We start from the raw sequence: 20,263 nt of genomic DNA on the forward strand, positions 1-20,263 counted from the left end.
CAGTGCTAAGCCGTGTCCATCATCATTAGGCAGGGAACAAAACCAATTGAAAAGCTGCCATGCTTTTATATACATATATATACACACATTTTAAGAATACACGCAATGAACACAAAAACACATCACACCAGGATATCATAATTTATTACCATGAATTATGTTGATTACCCCAGAAATAATATGTCATGCAGTTATTAATCTCATTAACAGCAATGACAGATAGATCAATCTGAATTACAGAATTAAAAGTGCAGTCAGTGACTAATCCAGTAAACTGTTTGCCAAATTCAGCAAATTGCTCCTCTCAGTCCAGTCGAGGTGTACAGTCTTGATGTACTGTACCTGATGAAGAACTGAGTGGTTGAAACATTGTATCATTTAATCACCATGGGAGCAAAGCACAGTAAACACACATATTTTTTTCTTTTCCTTTTGCATCAGTCAGTATCTATTGAAATATACAGATGTGCGTGCATTCTTACATTAAGTCTGGGTGTGTACTCAGAAACAAAGTGGCTTGGACTGTCCATACGGTATTTCAGTCAAACAACACATTGCTTTGGGAGCATAGAGGGGAGAGGTGTAATTGGATTGGCCATTGAGCCCAAATATGAACAAGCATTTGCCAGAAGCACAGACAGCATCTGTCACAGAACACTGAGATACAAGTCCCAGATTAAAAATGATCATCACTTTGAACTACATGCAGCTAGTGTTGTTGCCAGTGTTTTGTGACAAGAGATGTCCCACCCACTCCCCTGGGTTGCCTGCTGAAAGCCATTGTAAGATTGTGTCCAGTAGGTAAACAAGTGCATTTATTTCCTTTATGTTTATGGATAAGTTGTATGTATGAAGTTAAGAGATGTGGCCTGTCTGTATGGCCCCTTAAGTATGAGGAATCTGAAATCTCACACAGTACATTGTTACATATCTGGGCCATGAAACACAGTGTCTCACTATTGTTAACGTCACATAGTGTCCTCCTCCTCCTCCTCCTCCTCCAGGTTCTCATCCACCAAGTCCACTGCATGCGCAGCGTAGTCAAAGGCTGGAAACCGAATGGAAAGTTCACTCCACTTGCTGAAGACCTTGTTTTTGCTGTTGTACGTCACTACAAAGTTCTTGATGTGAAGACAGGGGACGTCAATCGATTTGTACAACATCATGGACCCCCATTTCTATCAGAGGGAACAGAACACATAGAACATCAGACGGCTACATGAGTTCATGGCTCTTCAATACATTCTCACTAGGAGAGCAGTATGACCTGCGAGTTCAACTCAGTATAGCATAAAATGTACATACATGCCCACAGTCTTTGCATGCTATAACTCCATTGGCCTCATAGTCCAGCAGTCTCTCTTGAAGTGAAGCATTTTCTTGCACTGTGAACAGATCACTGTAAAAAAAGAACCAATGTGAGAGATTATTATTAAAGGTGTTCTGTTCCCAAACATTATTAGTCAAGTGACTTTGTACACTCTGAAAACAGGTGAAGGTGAAGAGGGGGACAATAAAGAACATATTTGCGCAAATTAATTAAAACAAACATCTGATTTCCAAAATCAAATGTGTATGCTGGAAGGCTTGATATATAACATTTTTAAATTTTTACTCATTTACAGACAAGTGTTCTCTGCCAAGTAGGTTATGTATTCTACATGGCTTGTTTGTCTGTTTGACTGTAAGCAGCATCACATATAAAATACTGGCCCAATTCTCGTGAAACATGATGGAGAGGTGTGGCATGTCCTAAGGAAAGGCCATTACATTTTGAACTTAATCTGAATCAAGTGAAAATATAAGAACAGATTTTACAGCAGAGTGTGGCCAAATACTGGTGTATTGGAAGTTGGCTATCTTTTATCAGTGCAAGTTGTGTTGCAAGGCATATACGTGTATATCCCGCTAGTTGTAGACAACAGCTCTTTAATGCCTTTTTAAGTTAAGCTTGAAGTGCAAAAGTTCACATTCTTCCCTAAGAATGCAGTGGAACAGGATAGGGCCACATAGAAACATATTCCTGAGGGCAATAACCACAATTGGTTATGTTTAATTACAGAATGAGAGTGTGATAAACATCCTGTCCTTATGTGAGTAAATATGAAGCTGGCGCACCGAAATCGAGGGGTGACGTTGACATGGTGCATGTTCTCAATGACTTTGATGCTCTCTCCTGAGCAGACGGCCTTGTTACAGTGCCTGCAACTGAAGCTGACTTTGGAGGGTTCTTCCTGCTGCATGCTCTTCTGCTTCTTCTTCTTGGCATGCACTCTCTTCTCCATGATGACCTGGAGCTGGAAGTCTTTTATCTGATCAAAAACAACCACAAAAGTGTCTTACATTGCAATACTCAAATCAAGCCCACCACATTCGAAAAAAGTTGATTTCTTTCTTACAGGTGAAGAATTTAATAAATGAGACGATGAACTCTGGCTAAATACCAGACTTAAGTGTTTGGTTAAACGTGATACACCAAAGTTCGTTCATCCCTCACCCTGAGACGAACACGCTCAGCACAGGTCAGATGCTCACCTTCTTGTCGTACTCTGCCTTGGGCAGCTTCACCACTCTGGCGATGCCTTTGCTCATCATCTTCTCCCGGTACTCGTTAACGCTTTCACGCTCGGCCACTCCCGACCCCTCCGTCTCCACCAGAGTGTAGCTGCTGTCCTCCGCTCTCCCTCGGCCTCGCGCCTGAGGACAGAGACTCGCTCTATCATGCCCTCCATCACATATACAGTACATCTCCCAATATGACATGCCAGCAGACATAACATGAGAAAGCAGAACAAGAGAGAGGTGCTACTTTAAAGGACCAGAGCAGAACAAGAGAGAGGTGCTACTTTAAAGGAACATGCCAACATTTTGGAAAATTAGATTATTTGCCGTCTCCCCCAGAGTTAGATAAGATGATATATACCCTTCTCGTCTCTCTGCATGCAGTAACTCAGTCTGACACACCTACTGTTAGCCTAGGCTAGCATAGTTTATTGAGTTGGTCAGAAACAAGTAGCCTATAGCTCCCAAAAATAACAAAAGAACTCCAAACATTTCTTTTATTTACATGTTGTGACTTGCATAGTTACTGTACAAATACCAATGTAAAACTAGATGTACCACAGAGCGGTACAAAATATGACCTCCGCCCAGTCCAGCACATTTTTTCCACAAAAATAAATCACGCTGAAAGGCCTATATGATTCTAACTGTCTCACTAAATTGCATTATCCACCCTCAATTCTCACTGGTATCTGCTAGACAACAAGTACCAAAACATGATTAGTTCATAGATTTCACATGTAAAATTCATTTTATACAACCCCACCCCCATCTTGCCTGTTCATAATTCTGAGAAATTCTTGAATTGTGTGCATGTGTGCGTGTACACGTTTATGTTTATGTGTGTGGGTGTGTGTGTGTGTGTGTGTGCGTGCTTGTGTGTTTGCCTGCGTATGTATGTTTGTGCATGTGCATGCATGCGTACATATGTCTACTGTGTGAGTATGTGTCATACGTATGATTACTGTGAATGTATGTGTGTGCGTGTGTATCTGTTTATGCACATGAGTGCACATGGAATGGGTTAACATGACCCCTGGAGGCAAACATACGGAAAAAATTGGTCATCCTAGGCCCTACGGTTCTCAAGATATTCACAGAAAACTGTGTCTGCCCTACCCTCCTTTCAGGGGGTCCAGTACAGCGGGGGGGCTACAGATCAAAACGAAAAACGATGGTTCCATGCTATCATGCCCACCAAGTTTCATGTACCCCGGTCTTTCAGTGTCCCGGGAATTCTTGTTGGTGTACGGTCACTAAATGTACACATAAATTATTTTATTGTAAGGCCCCCCATGAACGAAATTTCACAAAACTTGGCATGCATTCGGAGGGTGTCATAATGATCCTACACTTTCAATTCCGTGCAGTTTTGACCATGTCAGCCAGAGATATTGTGATGAAAACACCTAATTTTTTGCTTTTTAATTTTTAACTAGGTGGCTCTATACATGAAATAAGTGGTAATGGGATGGGTTGACATGCCCCCTTAAGACCAACATACAAAAAAAGGTGGACCTCCTAGGCCCTACGGTTCTCGAGATATTCACAGAAAACTGTCTCCGGCCACCTACAGGCCAGTTGGTGTATAGTAACATAAATTAATTTATTGTGTGGCCCCCCATGAACGGAATTCCACAAAACTTGGCGTGCATTCAGAGGGTGTCAAAATGATCCTACACTTCCAATTTCGTGCATTTTTGACTATGTTAGGTCACAGATACCTGCGATTACAACACCTCATTTTTACTTTTTTGTGTTTAACTAGGTGGCGCTATACATGAAATGAGTGGTTATGGAATGGGTTGACATGGCCCCTTGAGATCAACATACAAAAAAAAAATGGTCCTCCTAAACCTTACGGTTCTCGAGATATTCACAGAAAACTGTGTCTGCCCTACCCTCCTTTCGGGGGGTGCAGTCCAGCGGGGGGGCTACAGATCAAAACGAAAAACGATGAAGAAGCACTGCTACTTGGGCAGAGTGATTTAAACGCAGCACCTGAAAAGCTCCGGTTTTACTTCTGCAAATCCAAAATACCAGTGCTTCGCCTGACCGGTGGGTGCGTCAGACTGAGTCACTGTACTCACAGAGACGAAAAGGGTATGTATCATCTTATCTAGGCGAATAAGCTAATTTCTCAAAATGTTGGCAAGTTCCTTTAGCATCTAAAGCAGTGGTCTCAAACTCTCCGAACCGCAACAAAGTTTTGTGTGATCCCTTGGTTGATTTAGTTTTTTTAATGAGATCGGGCCCGCATATCAATTTTATGTTTCATTTTCTCCATCAGCTTCTCAGCTAACGTTAGCTTTGGGACTGCAGCTGCATAGACTAACAGTTGCGTCAGTTATTCCTGCGTGGGTCTGCCAACCAAAATAATCAAAAGACAGAGCTATTCCATGCAAATATGTGCTAGTTGTCATAGGATAATGTTAAATGGCAGTAGAGGTCTGTGCCCCTTCTGCCCTATTACACTGCTCCTCCTATAAGAATCCTGCAATAAAATGTCAATATCAGTATACAGTAACTGCAATACAATGCAACAGACAGTGCATTCTGTTGGTGTACGGTCACTAAATATACTATATATACTGTAGATCCTTCATATATCCGTAATTTCCTCTTACAATCATCAGACTTACTTGAATCATGGCGATCTCATTGGTGACCAGGCAGTAACGGATAACTATGTTACACTCCTTTATATCCAGACCCTCCTCTGCAACCGTTGTTGCAATGAGCAGATTTATCTCCCCCTGGCGAAACTTTTTCAGCACATCCTTCTGCTCGGCCTGTTCCGAGAACAACAACAATCACATCCAAAGGCCGCTTGGACCCAACATGGAATTCAAACCTATCATTCACAGAGTCAGACATGCTGGAAACAGATAGGCAGAGCAAACAGAGAAAGAGAAGAGACAAAACAAATACTCGGTTACGTCGGTCGCTCACTCGGGCCTCACTCACCGAGGTCATGGGCTTCACGAGGCTCTGGTCTCCACCTCCTATCAGATGGCTGGCCCGCACTCCGCATTCCTCGAACTTGGGGTTCTCCTGGATCCACTGGCTGAGGGCGATGGCGCTGAGTCGCGTGCGGGTGAAGATGATGCCGCGGGCCTCCGTCCGGGTGGTGAACTCCTTCAGGATGACCTCGCGCAGCTTGGCCAGGCTGTTGTTCTCGTATTTGGCCTGCTTGGTCAGCTCGCGCAGCTTTTCCTTCTTGTCTGCGGAAAAAGAAAAAAAAAAAAAAAAAAACGACAACGTCACGCCGGTGAGCAACACAGCGAACTACTAGCAAAAACATTCCAACGATCCCCAGGGCATTGCTAGTGAGATTTCAACATGAGGCTGACTTCTTTGAACGGCAATGCAATTCAAAAAGCCTGGCCTCTAGTTATTCTGTGTCATGGAAATACCTTTGAACAACGTGAACAGGAATCTTTCAGTGTCGGTGATGTTGATGGACTCGCCCTCCTCGGGGTCGTACTTCTTCTTCCTCTCCTCGTTGTAGTACTTGTCGAGGAAGCTGAAAGCATCTGACATTCGGATGGTGTTGCTCTGGTGCAGGGCCTCGTTGTACTGGCGGAGGTGTTCGGCGCACACTCTCACTTTCGTGTTTTCGTCTTTAGCGGCTGTATGGGAAACAACAAGCCAATGAGACGACTGAAGACTGCAGCACGCTGCACACACAGGGAGAGAGGAAGGAATCCTTGCTCCCTGACTCTTCAATCAGAACTCCACTGCAGGCTCTCCGACTCAAAAGCTTTTTGCAGACTTTGGATGATTTATGCCACAGGAACATTAAAAAAAAAATGTTCTTTTTGGAAATGAGTATTCCTAAACCTATAGGGACTTTTGGGGGGTAGGCATCTTTTTTTTCTGGGTACTCAGAAAAGAATGTGCTGTCCAGCTAGCCTGATTAAAACCCCAGAGCGGTGAAACACATGGATTAGTAATCAGACTGAGGGAGAACTGATCGAGGAGGCCTTGGTTTTTCAGTTAAACTGACTCTCTGCCTGTAAGTGCCAGTAAGTCAGCTTCTCTCAAGCAAGTACAGCAACTGCAACCATGGAGCATATGTATATGCACTATATACTCTCTGAAAGAATAAAAGGTTCAGTAATGGCATGTATGTCTTCTCTAGGACTTACGGAAAATGTTGCTGCAACTCACCATTCTGCTCTGTCAGGACCACCCACTGCTCATAGTTCTGGGTACCGAACTCACACAGCGAGTTGAGCCCGACATGAGCGTGAATCTGCTCCATGACACCCTTGATGACATCTCCGAAGGGATCCTTGCGATGGTTGGGAGTATGATGAGAGAGAGCACTTACAAAGCCACATTTGAAGAAAGAGGTTTCTTCTGGCACACTCTAATTGAATGTCACTAAACATTTAATAATTCAAAGGGAAACACAATACCAGCAATTTCTTAAATCAAGTGAATTTAAACATAGTAATTTGCTTCAATATAAAACTACAGCTTATATGGTTCCCCTTTGTTAGAAAATCCTTTCAATAGCACAGGCTTCAATGTTTGGAAGAGGTAACAATGTTGCTATAAAGACCTACAATTCAACTCTGATCGGTTTGCAGGCATTTCTGACAGCCAACTTGCTATGCTGCTACTGCAACGACTTTGTCATATCCACTAGTATGTATGTGGAGAACAGCTATGGAAAGTTTGGCGCTTTAAAGGGGTACCTCTTTCCTCTTGTCAGCACTTGCAATCCTTTTGAAAGGGGCTTTAGATTCCTCTGCTAAGTTCTTCGTCTTTATAGTAACAGCATCCAGATTAGCACAGATCTGCACATGACATGAAAGCATACAGGGAATGAACGCTTTGTGATGACAACTCATATGTCCTGACACAAGTCTACCAACAGTACTTGTGGCATCACACCATTGCACCATGGTACCACAGTTCTATTATTTAACATTAATTTGGTGGGTAAAACTGACTCTATACTATTTACGCCCACTAACAACGATTAGAAAACCACTTGAGAGGAGAGGCCTCTGGTGTGTTAGTAACAAACTAAATACAGTATGTTTCTTGTTTCACAAAACAATCTGCTTTCAATAGCAGGAATGGCACGAGGAGCTTTACAGCTGCTGGGAGTCTGGGGCCATGTGGAACATTAGAAACAGATTGATCTACGGTACAAGTGTGGGGGGGGAAAGTGAACAAGAGACAAACCAGGGAGTGGCAGGAATGGAGGAAGTTAGGTAGTAAAGAGAGAGAGAGAGAGAGAGAGAGAGAGAGTGAGAGAGAGGGAGGGAGTACGGAGAAAAAGGGAGGGAAGGCAATGAATGAATGTAGGGAAGAGAGGACATACAGCCGTGGGAGAAAAAAGGGAGAGAAACGAGGTCAGGAGGAAAAGAGCAAGCACAGCAGTGACCAGCCCTGGTGGGGGAACCTTGAGTATGTGCTCCTCGGCCTTCTGCTGGGTCTTGGCACCTCCCACGCCAGGCGAGGCGGTCAGCCCCAAGATCTGAGGGATGGGCTGCGGCTCCTTCTGCTCCTTCAGCAGTAGGGCGTTGCGGTGCTTCTGCCTCAGGTAGCGGATCATGATGTGGTTGTAGACACCCCCCTTCTGCGTGTGGTGGCACTCATCTATCACCATGAGGGTGATGTCTATGAGGGGGGGGGGGAAAGGTAAATCACTTCATTAAAGGGTGATTCAGTGTTCACTGTCAGCATTATTCTGTGAAGTATTTAGAGGAATCTTGGATACTCCACTACTTTTTATACCAGCTGCTAGACTACACTATACAACATGATGGAAAATGTCTGCCGAGGGAGAAAGACATTTACTTAATTTAAGGGACTATATGAATATGTATTATATAATATAGTTAAGACACTTAAAGTTGATCTTATACTATAGAATCTCAAAGGGGTCTGAAGGGGAACTCAAGAGTTTAATGGGTCTCCTATAAGGAAAAGCTGATGATCACTTAGCAAACTTGCGTGGATTGTTGGGTTGTATGTGTATGGTGGCAGTTGGCGGAGGTCAAAGAGGAGAAGGTCTTGGGTCACGCTGTAAACCTGACGTGAGAGGAGCGTAAATCCAGCCCCACAGCTGACATGCGTTTTAATGAGAACCAGTGAAGACCCCTCCTCTCAGCCAGGGGTTCAGGACCTCTCCTGGCTACGGAGGACATGAACCTTCCAAGAGGTCCTTTCTGACTCACCCGTCCTTCCGTCAGCTCTCTCGCTCTCTCTCTCTCTGTCTCTCTCTGTCCAGGGCTTAAAGCAATAGACATGTCTGTGCCTGAAGTTATCAGACATTTATGAGGACGTCATATATACTTAAGTTTCATTGCCTATTTTCAAATCTTAAGCATACCAGCTCACGCCTGAATTCAGGCATGGTGCCTGAACAATTTAAGCCCTGTCTGTCTCTCTCTCTCTCGCTCTCTCTCTCTATCCCTCTCTCTCTCTCGCTCTCTCTGTCCCTCTCTCTCTTCCTCTCTCTCTCTCACTCTCTCTCGCTATCTCTCTGTCTCTCTCTCCCTCTGTCGCTCTCTCTCCCTCTCCCTCTCTCTTGCTCTCTCTCTGTCCCTGTCTCTCTCTCCCTTTCTCCCACTTGACTTTTCCACAGACCTCAGAATCTTGAACGCCTCCCTACAACATCTATTTGTAATTATGCTGAGGCGTAAGGTTTACATGTTGATTATCTTGTTGGAAAGCCAACCTCCATCCCGAAAGCCATTGTTTTGTTTCCAGATCTTGCAGATTTTCAAATACGAGTATAGCACTCGTTTTTTCTTTCCACGACTGCAATTTTACACCACAGCCTTGGCGCGGAGTCCAGCCCAGCCAACCCAAGTCTCATATCTCCTGTAGGAAAACCGACATTGCAACTTAAACCTCTCCCTCTACGCCCAGGCTGTGACTCAGACGTGCAAAAAAGAGCAAAAAAGGTCAGAATATGCATTTCACTGCTATGATTAATGCAGAGAGTTTCATTTTACAAATCCAACTCTTTTTTTTTCTGAACGGTGTTACATGTGCTGCCCTAGAGGCCAACACAAACACAAAAGAAAGCCCTGGTGTGGAACATTAAACTTGACGCAGTGACAAGGGGTCTCAGGCGGATTGGATGAGCCACCCCCTGATGGCTTAAACAGACTCGACTCCAGGCCAGACACTTGCCAGCCCCCCATAAAATAAAAAACAAACAAATAATTACAAAAAAAAGAATAAATAAAATAATAATCATATGACACAGGAAGACGTGAAGCAAACAGCATCTGTTACACTTGGGGAAATTCCACCTTGGGTTAGAGAGTGCCAGCCAGACTTCCAGAGAAAAGAGAACTGGCTGTATATGACAGAAACCTGTCAAAGGAAAAAATCCCTGGGGTGGGGGAGGGTGCGTCATTCCTGTTCAGTCTCCCCTCCCCCCACCATCACCTCTAAAACACCGGGGACATCATTCACTTGAGAGTGCTTAGACAGAGTCTAAAAAGCCTCTCCTCCATAACATCTGTCAACCACAGATCAATAACGGGAGGGAAAAATACTAAGGGAACTGCATGGGGATGGTACGGGAGGGCCAGACCTGACAACGAGATCCCGTCCTCGTCTTTTTTTTTGGCGTTGGCAAAGGAGTTTTCCAGGATTTGCGCCGTGCAGATGATGATGTCATTCTTTCTGACGACCTCCGGGAAAGAGATTTTCAGCTGAGAGTCTCCGCTCACCCGTTCCACTTTGTACTGGTGCCGTAAGAACCTCCCAAACTCAGTGGAGTAATGCTGCTCTACCAGTGGAACCTGAAAATCAACACAACCTCATTGCAAAGAACAGATCAAATGTCCTACTTTATTGCCCATGGAGATCATGTGATGTGATAGAGCTGTACATCTTTACTGTACATCTGACTATCTTTACATTTCCTAATGCCTAATGAGTTTACTCTCTCAACAAAAACAATGTGTTGCACCAGCTGTGTGTTTGCTGCAGTTCAGACAAGTCAACACTTAAAACTACATGATGGCCAGATTTTGGGCTGTGTCAGACGCTTTAAGTCTGATGAATCATTTCTGCAGACGGCAAGTCTGGTGCAACGAAAATGAATTTCCCCTTCTTGAACCATAACTGAAAAAAACAGACAAGGCCATGGGCAAGCAAATATTTGTATGATGCCAAAAACGGTCACAGGAAGTGGGAATGCATGATAGCAAATATGTGAATGAAACTGCAGTTTAAACATCTGATCTGCGTTAAGACACAGCAATGAGGGACGAAGGAAAGAATGGCTGATGTGCCTGCATGCGCGCACCTTATTCACCAGCACCACAACCTTCCCCGGCTGCTCCTTCCTCCTTCTGCTGTCCAGATGTTCCTTTGTGATGTAGACGGCCACTCTGGTCTTCCCACTTCCTGTCGGCAGGCAGATGATGATGTTCTGGCCTTCGAGGGCCGGCCGGGCCACCTCCATCTGATAGTCCCTCAGAACGATGTCCCCCTCGTCTGGGCCTCCCGTTGCGCCCATCGCCGCCTCAGTCTCAACCACAGCCCCCCCATCGCCACCGTCTGCAAAGAGAGAGAGAGAGAGAGAGAGAGAGAGAGAGAGAGAGAGAGAGACAGCCGAGTGGCAGGTCAGCCGGGCAGACGGCGTCTGCATCAACACCCTGTAATTACGACCTCTTTGTCCCCCTCTGGGCACTCATCATCCCGGGATGAAGCCGCGCTACGTTTGCCATTATATAAACTGGAATGTGGGGTGGGGTGGGGTGGGCTGGTGTGGTGTTGGGGGGCCACTCCACGGCTCTTTCTAGGGAACCACAGGACACGGCACGTTTAAAACAACATCTCCTGAGGTTGGCGTAAGCCCTCCTAATCCAGTACCGCGGGGCAGCAGTCCATGATGGAAGGTCTCGGCTCTGTGTCCGACTGCATCACTCGAGTGGCACTTCCTGGATTATTTCTATGCTAGTGGGGGAATAGTGCTTATTGTGTTCTCCAAAGCAACAGGAAATAGACCATGGCCTGCATGGCTTTCGAATACTTCACTTCTCCCAAGCCTAGTTTCATTAGAGATTTTCCCTGCGGCCTGGCTTACAAACTGCACTACCAAACAGATCTCTATCAGGTTTGCTCTATTTTAATGGAGCCTTTTTGGTTGTTCCATAAATTACATACATCTATTATAGATTTAAGAGAAAGGAACAGTGACCATAAAATCTTGGCGCTAGCGTGTGGTAAAGCCACTTGAGTAAAGCTGTTGTGCTGTGTTTACTTTTAGCAGTGGCTGCATTTAGATGGCTTCAGACAGTGTCTTTACAAGAATCCCAAACAGGAGGAGATATTCTGCATATATACAGAATTACAGTAAACAGAGTATAGAATATTAAATTCTGTATAGAAATGCGTGCTGACAGACAGACGTATAATTCATAATTGCATGACATTAAAATACAGGAATTAGGATCATTTCTCAATGGTAATCATTCCCTCTAACTGTTGAATGCATAGACTGTATATATAGATATATATAGTCTATGGTTGAATGCATTTTTTTAAGATATTATTAATGATCTGAATTGTTTCAACTGTATGTGTGTGTGTAGGGATGGGCAAATATACATCAAAATGTATTTTAAAGGTATACTATACAGTTTCAGGTATTTTTGGCGACTGTAGAGCTCTCTCTAGAGTCACGATATATTTATGTTTTACTCTGCTGTTGTAAATGGCCTACTTCTCGTGGCTTGTTCCCGCTGTACACAATAGCTATATCTACTGACAAGGTAATGTTTAACGATTCTCGCGAGATGTCTTTGGGTCGACTGTTTTTGAAGTTGCATGACTGGTTCTCTCGTTAGCGACTCGCCACGGCTATGCTGTATGTCTATGCTAGGTGAACGATTCCCCTATTACAAGGTTGTTTACCATCAAATTGGCTTGGTAAAGGTTATAATAAGGTGTCTTAAATACCCTAATTTTAAGTGTATCAAAATAAACTACAAAAAAACACATTTTACACATTGCACTGTGTAATGCTGTTGATCAGGAAGGATCATGAACCTTTAGTTGTTTTTCAACTAACTGGATACCGTTAGTGCTAAATAGTGTTATATTGCCTACTGATGATTAAAGTTTATTAAAGAAAAAAATAAGATTCCCAATTTCAAAGGGAACGTACCAGAACAACAATGCTCAGGAACATTAACATTGCTCAGAAAGGTGACTTATAAGTGTGGGTGAGCAAGTAACCATGTGGTTGAGTGAGTGGATTGGTGTGAGAGAGGAAGTGGATTGGGTGTGAGCATCCTGCACGTTACTCATCTTGCACTGGATCATCTTCCTGAATCTCAATATTCTGATCACAAGTGTGGGCAAAGTCAGCACCAGTCAGAAGCTACATTCATTGTTGTTCACTGTTATGATGTCATCACATCACCAAAAGTATTGGTTTTACCAAAAATATTTGGCAGTATTTTTAAACTTCAAAAATACACACCTATAAAGTATTTTGATGCAAAATATGAAGCCATTTCCTTCAACCCAATAAAGTCAAAATGACAAAATACTATTTTGTATTTGAAATACAATAAATACATGTATCATAAATACTGGCCATCCCAGTGTGTGTGTGTGTGTGTGTGTGTGTGTGTGTGTGTGTGTGTGTGTGTAGGAGAGAAAGAGAAAGAGATTTCCAACAAATTCACTCCCATTAGCATGCAGAAGGTAATCTGCAGGTTCACAACATCATTTTGAAGATTAGGTGACCCTGATAGGATATGTTTGGGAGTTTACAATCTGACAAACATAATAAGCATGGGTGTTTGCACAGGATGTAAACATAACCTTCTCTTAGCTTCCCTGTCTGAACACATAAATGCCTTTATGTGCATGGTAGCAATGATGACAGAGACCTCATCTGGCAGCATTACGTAAGCACCAAACCAGAATGTCATACTCACCAGTCTTAGATAGTGGAAACCTTGTCCTAACGTCAACAATGCTAACAAATACTGTTGATTTTGTAAATATATTGTAAAACAGTGGCTCCAAGAAATCCCTTTCAGCTGTTATAACACATTTCAATTCCCACACGCATGTAAGCATGCAACCATGACATAGTTTTGATCAATCATTCTACCTCGATAAGTTAAAATGTGCTCCTCATATCCTGATAGAGTATCCTGTTCTGCTAAGACTACTGGACCCCTCACGTACAGTACCTTAGCAGTGTTAGGTTACATTTCAGTGGTGGCTGAGAAGTAAGCGTATGCAACAAACTAAGTAACTAACTAAGTAACTAACTAACTAACTAAAAAGTGTTAAAAAACAAACGTGCATTGAATCTATCTGTGACTTATCTACTTTATAACACCATATAACATTGTCACTGCCACACCCGAATCCAGCAGTCTGAATTACACAAACCAAAGCGACAAATTTCCAACAAATTTCCCCCATGTCCCCATTCTAAGTCTCAACAGCATGTGTTAGCAATTAAGAGGCCTGGCTGTACTCCACACTATCCAGCCTCTGTGTGGTTAGTCACTGGGACACATGGAACATATTCTTCGGGCCAAATAGGGCAAACCCATGGAGCCCTTTTTTCCTGTGACTCTCAGTCATTTCATTCCACTGCCACCACAAACGCCTAGCAGTATCCTGAGAGCACAGGGCCTCCAACTCCACCTTGCTAACACAGTCAAGCAAAACCATGCATTATGGATTAGCTAATGCTGGACTTTAGATGAATGCATACTGTCTACTGGACCAGAAGATTTCAGAGGTGATTATCTGTTAAGTTTAAGCTGTTTTGCAGTTGAATGATTTGATAATGAGTCTTATGATGGCGCAAATGGGGAAGTGGGGGGATTGGGGGAAATGGGGTATTAATTATCATCATCAGCACTATAGCAAAAACACTACATGACTTACTTACAGACATAGCCTGTCAATGACAGTCTGGTGAAATCTCTTATTTAAACACTCCTGATGACTCTTGAACAATTCAGTTAGCTAGGCTGCCAGCTATGCAGCTCCACCAGCACTGACTGTATCAACAGACAAGGCAGAAAGATGATCTCCTGGACCGGAGTGTGTGAAAATTCTGTGCAACATTTTTTACTTGACTGGTGTTAATACCTTTTGCATACCACCAGCCTCCCAAAAGACTCTTTGGGTTTAACGCATGATTGCTTCAAGATGCATATTCGCACTGCAGGCAGGCTGCACATCAGGCGTTGAAGCTGCAGTGTCGTGTTGAGGAGCTAGGATTCGTGACTGCTCAATGCACGACATGCAGATGGGAACGGGAAATCTGTGGTGATGTCTGATACATCCTGCTCATACAAGACAAGCTGCACGCTGAAAAAATATACAGCTGCATATTGCACATTGCACAGTGCTGCTCGGCTGAGCCCCACGTGTCCATGGAACATTATTGTCAATTTAAAAGTGCAAGTTTCAAACTGTAAATGGATCATGTGCAAGTATTTTACTCAAAAGTAACTGCCAAGAGAGTTGTAGTACCTGTTGAGGAGCAATCCATGCTTTCATTGGCATGACTAGTCTCATTCTGATGAAAGTTACTATAGAGGTCCACTAAAAAATAACAGAGAGAGAACAATGTTAAGACAGGATCATGTTGGACACAGTACAATGAAAAAGAAAATATGACAATCCCATATTGATCGCATTAATTGATTTAACTTACTAACACACACTATCTCTCTCTCTCTCTCACACACACACACACACACATTTAGGCAAAATCTTAAAACGTACAGTACAAACACACACACACACACACACACACACACACACACACACATTGGGGCAAAATCTTAAAACATAGAAACAAAAGGTGGATGTGAGTTTTTCCATCTTACTTGAACTGCCACTTGAGAAGGAATCTAATATACTATCACGGGATGATTCCGGAAAGCTGGCAGGGGCCTCAACTTGGGAAAGCGGAGCCTGGTTCCTTTTGAGGTGTTTGTCAGCAAGTTCCTTGTCATCTTTAAGAGCCTGCGGTGTGTCCCCTTTACCTGACACAGAATCTAAAGAAATCCATCAGTAGGAGCACATAAATGTCTTCAGTAAGATGTATGCCGTCTTTACTATATGCGTGAGTGTAAACAGAGTAACTATGACAAACTCAGCCAAACTATGTTATTAATAAAGCTGACGTTTTACTTGCTATGAATTGTAATTATTACACCTCAAACATGGGATGTTTCCAACTCTTACCTTCCTCATCCACCAGATCTTCTCCTTGGAGTTCTTTGACCAAGTCGAAGTGGTCGGTCTTGCGCAAAGCTTTGAGCAATGTGGAATACCACCCAGCTTCATTCCTTACAACTCTTTTAAGTAGTAAACGAGCACCCCTTTGGCCTCCGTAGTTGTCCGTCTCTGCTAAAATCTAGAACAACACGCGAAATGTTGTACTTTATGATTCTATTTCTGAGACTCTAATCTGCAAGGACTATAACTTCAGACACTGCTGAGATAGAAATGGGCGTCTACTGCCCTCTGCTGACATTGTCCCAGATTGCAAGCTTAAAAAACAAGCCTTCACGTCCTAGGCTCAAAGGTTTATGGCGCTACGACCAATTGGCTTTAACAGCAGTTTTTTAAATATTATGATACCCTACAGGCTAAGTAGCCTATGCCTAGCCACCTATGATATTTCATAGGGCAGAAATTTCAGTCACTAGCCTACTAAGATTGCCCTAATAGTCTACATAGGCTAAGGGCTACACACCCTGTGAGCTAGGCTATCAGAGATCTGTCAAAAGGTTGTAGTAGGCCTATGCTTCCTGAGACTGCACTACTTACATTCTCGCGATCCTCGTCAGTTAAAATGTCCATTGTGTGACAGCTGATGCAGACATCTCGTGTCTTCATTGTTTCCAGTGTCGGCTGAAGAAGTTGTATCATCCTGACACAGTTGTCATTTTCGGCCTCCAAAGACGGAGTAGGGGGACTGTTGTTGATATAATTAGCTGCATTCTTACAGCCTACTGTTTCTAGACCGTTTATTAGTTGCCTAAACCAACCTTCTGTCCGTGGACCTTTTAAAATAATGTTTATGAGTTGGTCTGCAGCTACTAAGTCGCCCTCGTTCCGTAACTTAGCTCTGATCGATTCTTTATCATCCTCTTCTATAAAATGTAAACGATCCAGCAGAGGATCGACGAGAATGAGTCTTCGTAATCGATTTCTGAAAAATTCAATGAGGCCAATGTTTTCTTCTTCACAGCTTGAAGACATCTTGTCCTCACACTCCTCACACCGAAATTGCAACAACCAGCAAACAGATACTTAGCGCCGAATAGGCTGTGTTTAGTTTCGGTTTCGTTTCTGCTGCGATCAGACAAACTTCATCAGACTTCAACTTCATTGGTGAATTCAGTATTAGTGTACTTGGAGAATGAGTCACTTTAATGTATATGAAAGCCTGTTTTGGCAGGAAATAGTTTAGGTCTTGACAAATGACACAGTGACACAATGATCATGTGGCGCAAACGTGCGCGGGACATGAGCGAGCGTGCACAGCGCATCTATTCCAAATACGCAAGGTACAGGCAGGCAGGTTACTGAACGTAGGCTACTGTGTTGTTGTAGCCTAATTGACTGTCAATGAAGATTTCGAGCCTGATATTTGGTGGTGATATTAGGTGGAATGAACACAGCCCATAAATAGGATTATTCCATAATCCTATTTATTGGCCCAATTAAAGATCCAGTGTAAAATGGGCCTAGAACAGGTGACAAATGTCCACTTATTCCTGCTTCTTTGTGTCAGTGTCACTGATGAATATGCAGGATCTTGCTGGATGCCTACTCACTGACATCACAAAACGTTTTTTCATGGACTTAATGAATTCTCTATAGGCCTACATTATTCTAGGCCTATACTAGGTTGAGTCTTAATGAAAATGATTATTTTTGTACTTTGTCGTGTTCAAAACTATATAACACTTCAGGGATTCCTAGATCTAAAAAATAAAATAGCAGTAAAAAATAAAAATGGCAGTCATTTAAGAACCATACATAACTTTTTGTCTGAAACTACCAAAAAGCTAAGACACCAACAACTCAGTTGGCACTGATTGATACAAGCGAGCAAACTGATATTTCTGATATATTTGGTGAAGTCATATTGTACTGTAAAAGCTGCCCTGGAGCACAAAACTAGAGATAGGCCTGGATGGAACATCCTTCTCCTTATTGTTTATGAATTCTAATGTAAAAAAGTAGCTGCATAAACACATTGCATAGCAGATGGCAACACCACAGTACGTGGTACATCTAGTTTACACTATACATTTGGGAGCAAACTCTTTCAAATGTGTTTTGTGTAAGTTTCTCTATTGTTCCAAAAGTAAATGTTGTAGAAATTGCATTATTGGCTCATATACGGGAATCTAATAGTTCTGAATGCTGAATATGGTAAGCCTATAGTAAATACATTTGAATTTGAACTTGTGTTTGAAATTTAGTGTGATCCTTAATTACTTGAGAAAACATACTGGAAAAATCCTGTAGCCTACAGTAGTCGAGGAGTTAACTTGTAACCTCTTAGAAGTTCCACTGCCAAAAAGCCTCCAAGCCCATCTCTCTAACATAGAGGGCAGAGAGGAAGGCCATAAGGTGAGAGGCCCAGAGGCAGAGAGAGGAGGCCACAAGGATCATCACCAGCAAGGGCCTGGACTGTAGTGTGCTTGCTGACTGCATACAGGTAAGCTTCCGATTTCCCTTGGATGTGGTAAACTGGCTCAAGATGCATAATGGGAAGATGCAGTTAGTAAGCACACTACAGTCCAGACCCTTGTGGGTAACATGTTGTTGATAAAATATTTATTTCTTTATGAGATTTTCCCCTCAAGGTTGGATTTTTCCTCATTTTTTTCATTGTGAGATTACAATAAATCACCAAAAGATTATTTTTTACACTTGTTTTTAGTCAACTTTACCAAAGGTGCCAATAATTCTGGAGGGTAATGTATCTTCCCATTATGCATTTTGAGTTTACCACATCCAAGGGATATCTGGAAGCTTACAGAACTCATTTTGGCCAAACTGAAGCAGCCACATGCGAAATCCAGATCCAATCAGGTCTTCAAATATCCTGGTGGATAAGGACATTTGTAAGCTCCTACTGCGGCACCACGGTCTTCCCACTGTCAAAACATGTCCAAGTCCATCTCTCTCTCTCTCTCTCTCTCTCTCTCTCTCTCTCTCTCTCGAAGAGGGCTGAGAAGGAGGCCATGAAAAGAGTAACAGAGCTGCAGAGGAGGGAGGCAAAGATAACTAGCAAGGCCCTGGACTGCAGTGTGCTTGCTTACTGTTTACCTCTCCTCATTGTGTGTGGCCTTTTGAGACCCAGCTTACAGTTACACCCATGGATGGTCTGCAAGCAGCAAGAACTTTCTTTGGCTCAGCCGAAGCCAGCAGCCACATGCTGCAGCATCCAGATCCAATTAGCTCTCTGAATCTGGACATCCTGGTATCAGCCAGGTTTAAAAACCACAGCTGCATAGTCTGAAGAAACAGAATGCTAAAATGCACCACAGAAAAGGAACATGCAAAGATGCCTGATTTAAGTACCGTGGACAAACACAATAAATGTTTCAGTGATATACAACACAATACAATGGGGAGAAAAAGGCATGTGATAGAAATGACAAAACGTCTATAGAAAATCCTCACAAGAAAAAAAGAACATATGATATACTGTATACAGCTCTGGAAAAAAAATAAGAGACCACTGCACATTTTTCTGATGTCATCCTATGGTTGCTGAGTAACATTTGAATGAGTTGACGGTCATATTCAGATTTGCAGTGGTCTTTTAATTTTCAATATGACCGTCAACTCATTCAAATGTCACTCAGCAACCGTAGAATGACATCAGAAAAATGTGCAGTGGTCTCTTCATTTTTTCCAGAGCTATAATGTATATTGCAGGAACTATGACCAAAGCAAAGCGAGGTTTGTACAGCAAAGCTTAAGAATGTTTCAGCCAGGGGGTGCTGTGGGGCAAGTGGCTGTAGCGTCCATACTGCATTGTGATCCAAGTGCCTATTGGGACCGAGGTTTGAATACGACCTGCGGTCATCTCCCAGTCCCACCTCATCTCTCTCTCCCACTCCCTTACTGTCACTCTCCACTGTCCTATCAGTGAGTAAGTATTAAGGACATTTCCTACCACCCACTTCCCATCACCCATTCCCCACTACCCACTTCCCATCACCCATTTCCCACTTCCCATTTCCCTCCACCCACTTTCCATCGCTCTTCCACAGACTCCCGGTCCCGGGCCAATCCCAAAGTCCGGACTCACAGACGCGACCACAAAACGTGTCAGCAACATCTCTGTTATTAAACGTCGCCATGGTAACATGTGATCCGGTGAACTACTGTCCCAATCCCATTTATACCTATCTGAGCCCATGTGGCCTCACACACTCACTCACTTAACACCTGCGATCAATTAAGCCTATGAGTCTTTAGTCCTTAGTCCTCAGGGCTCACTTTAGGATTCAGCCCCTATCTGTTCTTCATTGTCCAATCGAATAAAAAGCTAAAAAGTCCAAAAATATGAAACAATAAGATACAGAAGCCTTTATTAGGCAGCATACATTTTTAATAGTCATTCTGTATTTACACAATATTCCAAAGTATTTTTACTATATCAACTGTGCTATATACATTGGAT

At 43.0% G+C, this 20,263-nt stretch overlaps 1 protein-coding gene across 3 annotated transcripts; it reads right to left on the reverse strand.

The window, feature by feature from the left end:
• Nucleotides 1-125: 125 nt before the first annotated feature.
• On the reverse strand, nucleotides 126-16,999 carry ifih1 (interferon induced with helicase C domain 1). 3 transcript variants are annotated; one of them, XR_006025298.1, is made up of 17 exons: nucleotides 16,378-16,999; nucleotides 15,790-15,961; nucleotides 15,429-15,599; nucleotides 15,070-15,141; nucleotides 10,856-11,109; nucleotides 10,136-10,346; nucleotides 7,985-8,202; nucleotides 7,269-7,370; nucleotides 6,736-6,859; nucleotides 5,979-6,194; nucleotides 5,530-5,786; nucleotides 5,205-5,354; nucleotides 2,536-2,697; nucleotides 2,119-2,312; nucleotides 1,306-1,399; nucleotides 387-1,178; nucleotides 126-327 (listed from the first exon to the last, which is right to left on the reverse strand). XR_006025298.1 is itself a non-coding variant. In XM_042071391.1 (16 exons), exons 1-16 carry the CDS (start codon nucleotides 16,810-16,812, stop codon nucleotides 969-971), a joined length of 3,042 nt encoding a protein of 1,013 aa, XP_041927325.1. In that variant the 5' UTR covers nucleotides 16,813-16,999; the 3' UTR covers nucleotides 126-968. The 3 variants fall into 3 exon arrangements, 2 of the variants coding, with proteins under 2 accessions (XP_041927325.1, XP_041927340.1); XM_042071391.1 differs by having other exon boundaries at nucleotides 126-1,178; XM_042071406.1 differs by lacking the exons at nucleotides 15,070-15,141; nucleotides 15,429-15,599; nucleotides 15,790-15,961; nucleotides 16,378-16,999 and adding an exon at nucleotides 14,683-14,996 and having other exon boundaries at nucleotides 126-1,178.
• Between the last annotated feature and the right edge of the window lie 3,264 nt (nucleotides 17,000-20,263).

The sequence above is a fragment of the Alosa sapidissima genome, chromosome 2 (genome assembly GCF_018492685.1).
Source record: "Alosa sapidissima isolate fAloSap1 chromosome 2, fAloSap1.pri, whole genome shotgun sequence".
NCBI lineage: Eukaryota > Metazoa > Chordata > Actinopteri > Clupeiformes > Clupeidae > Alosa > Alosa sapidissima.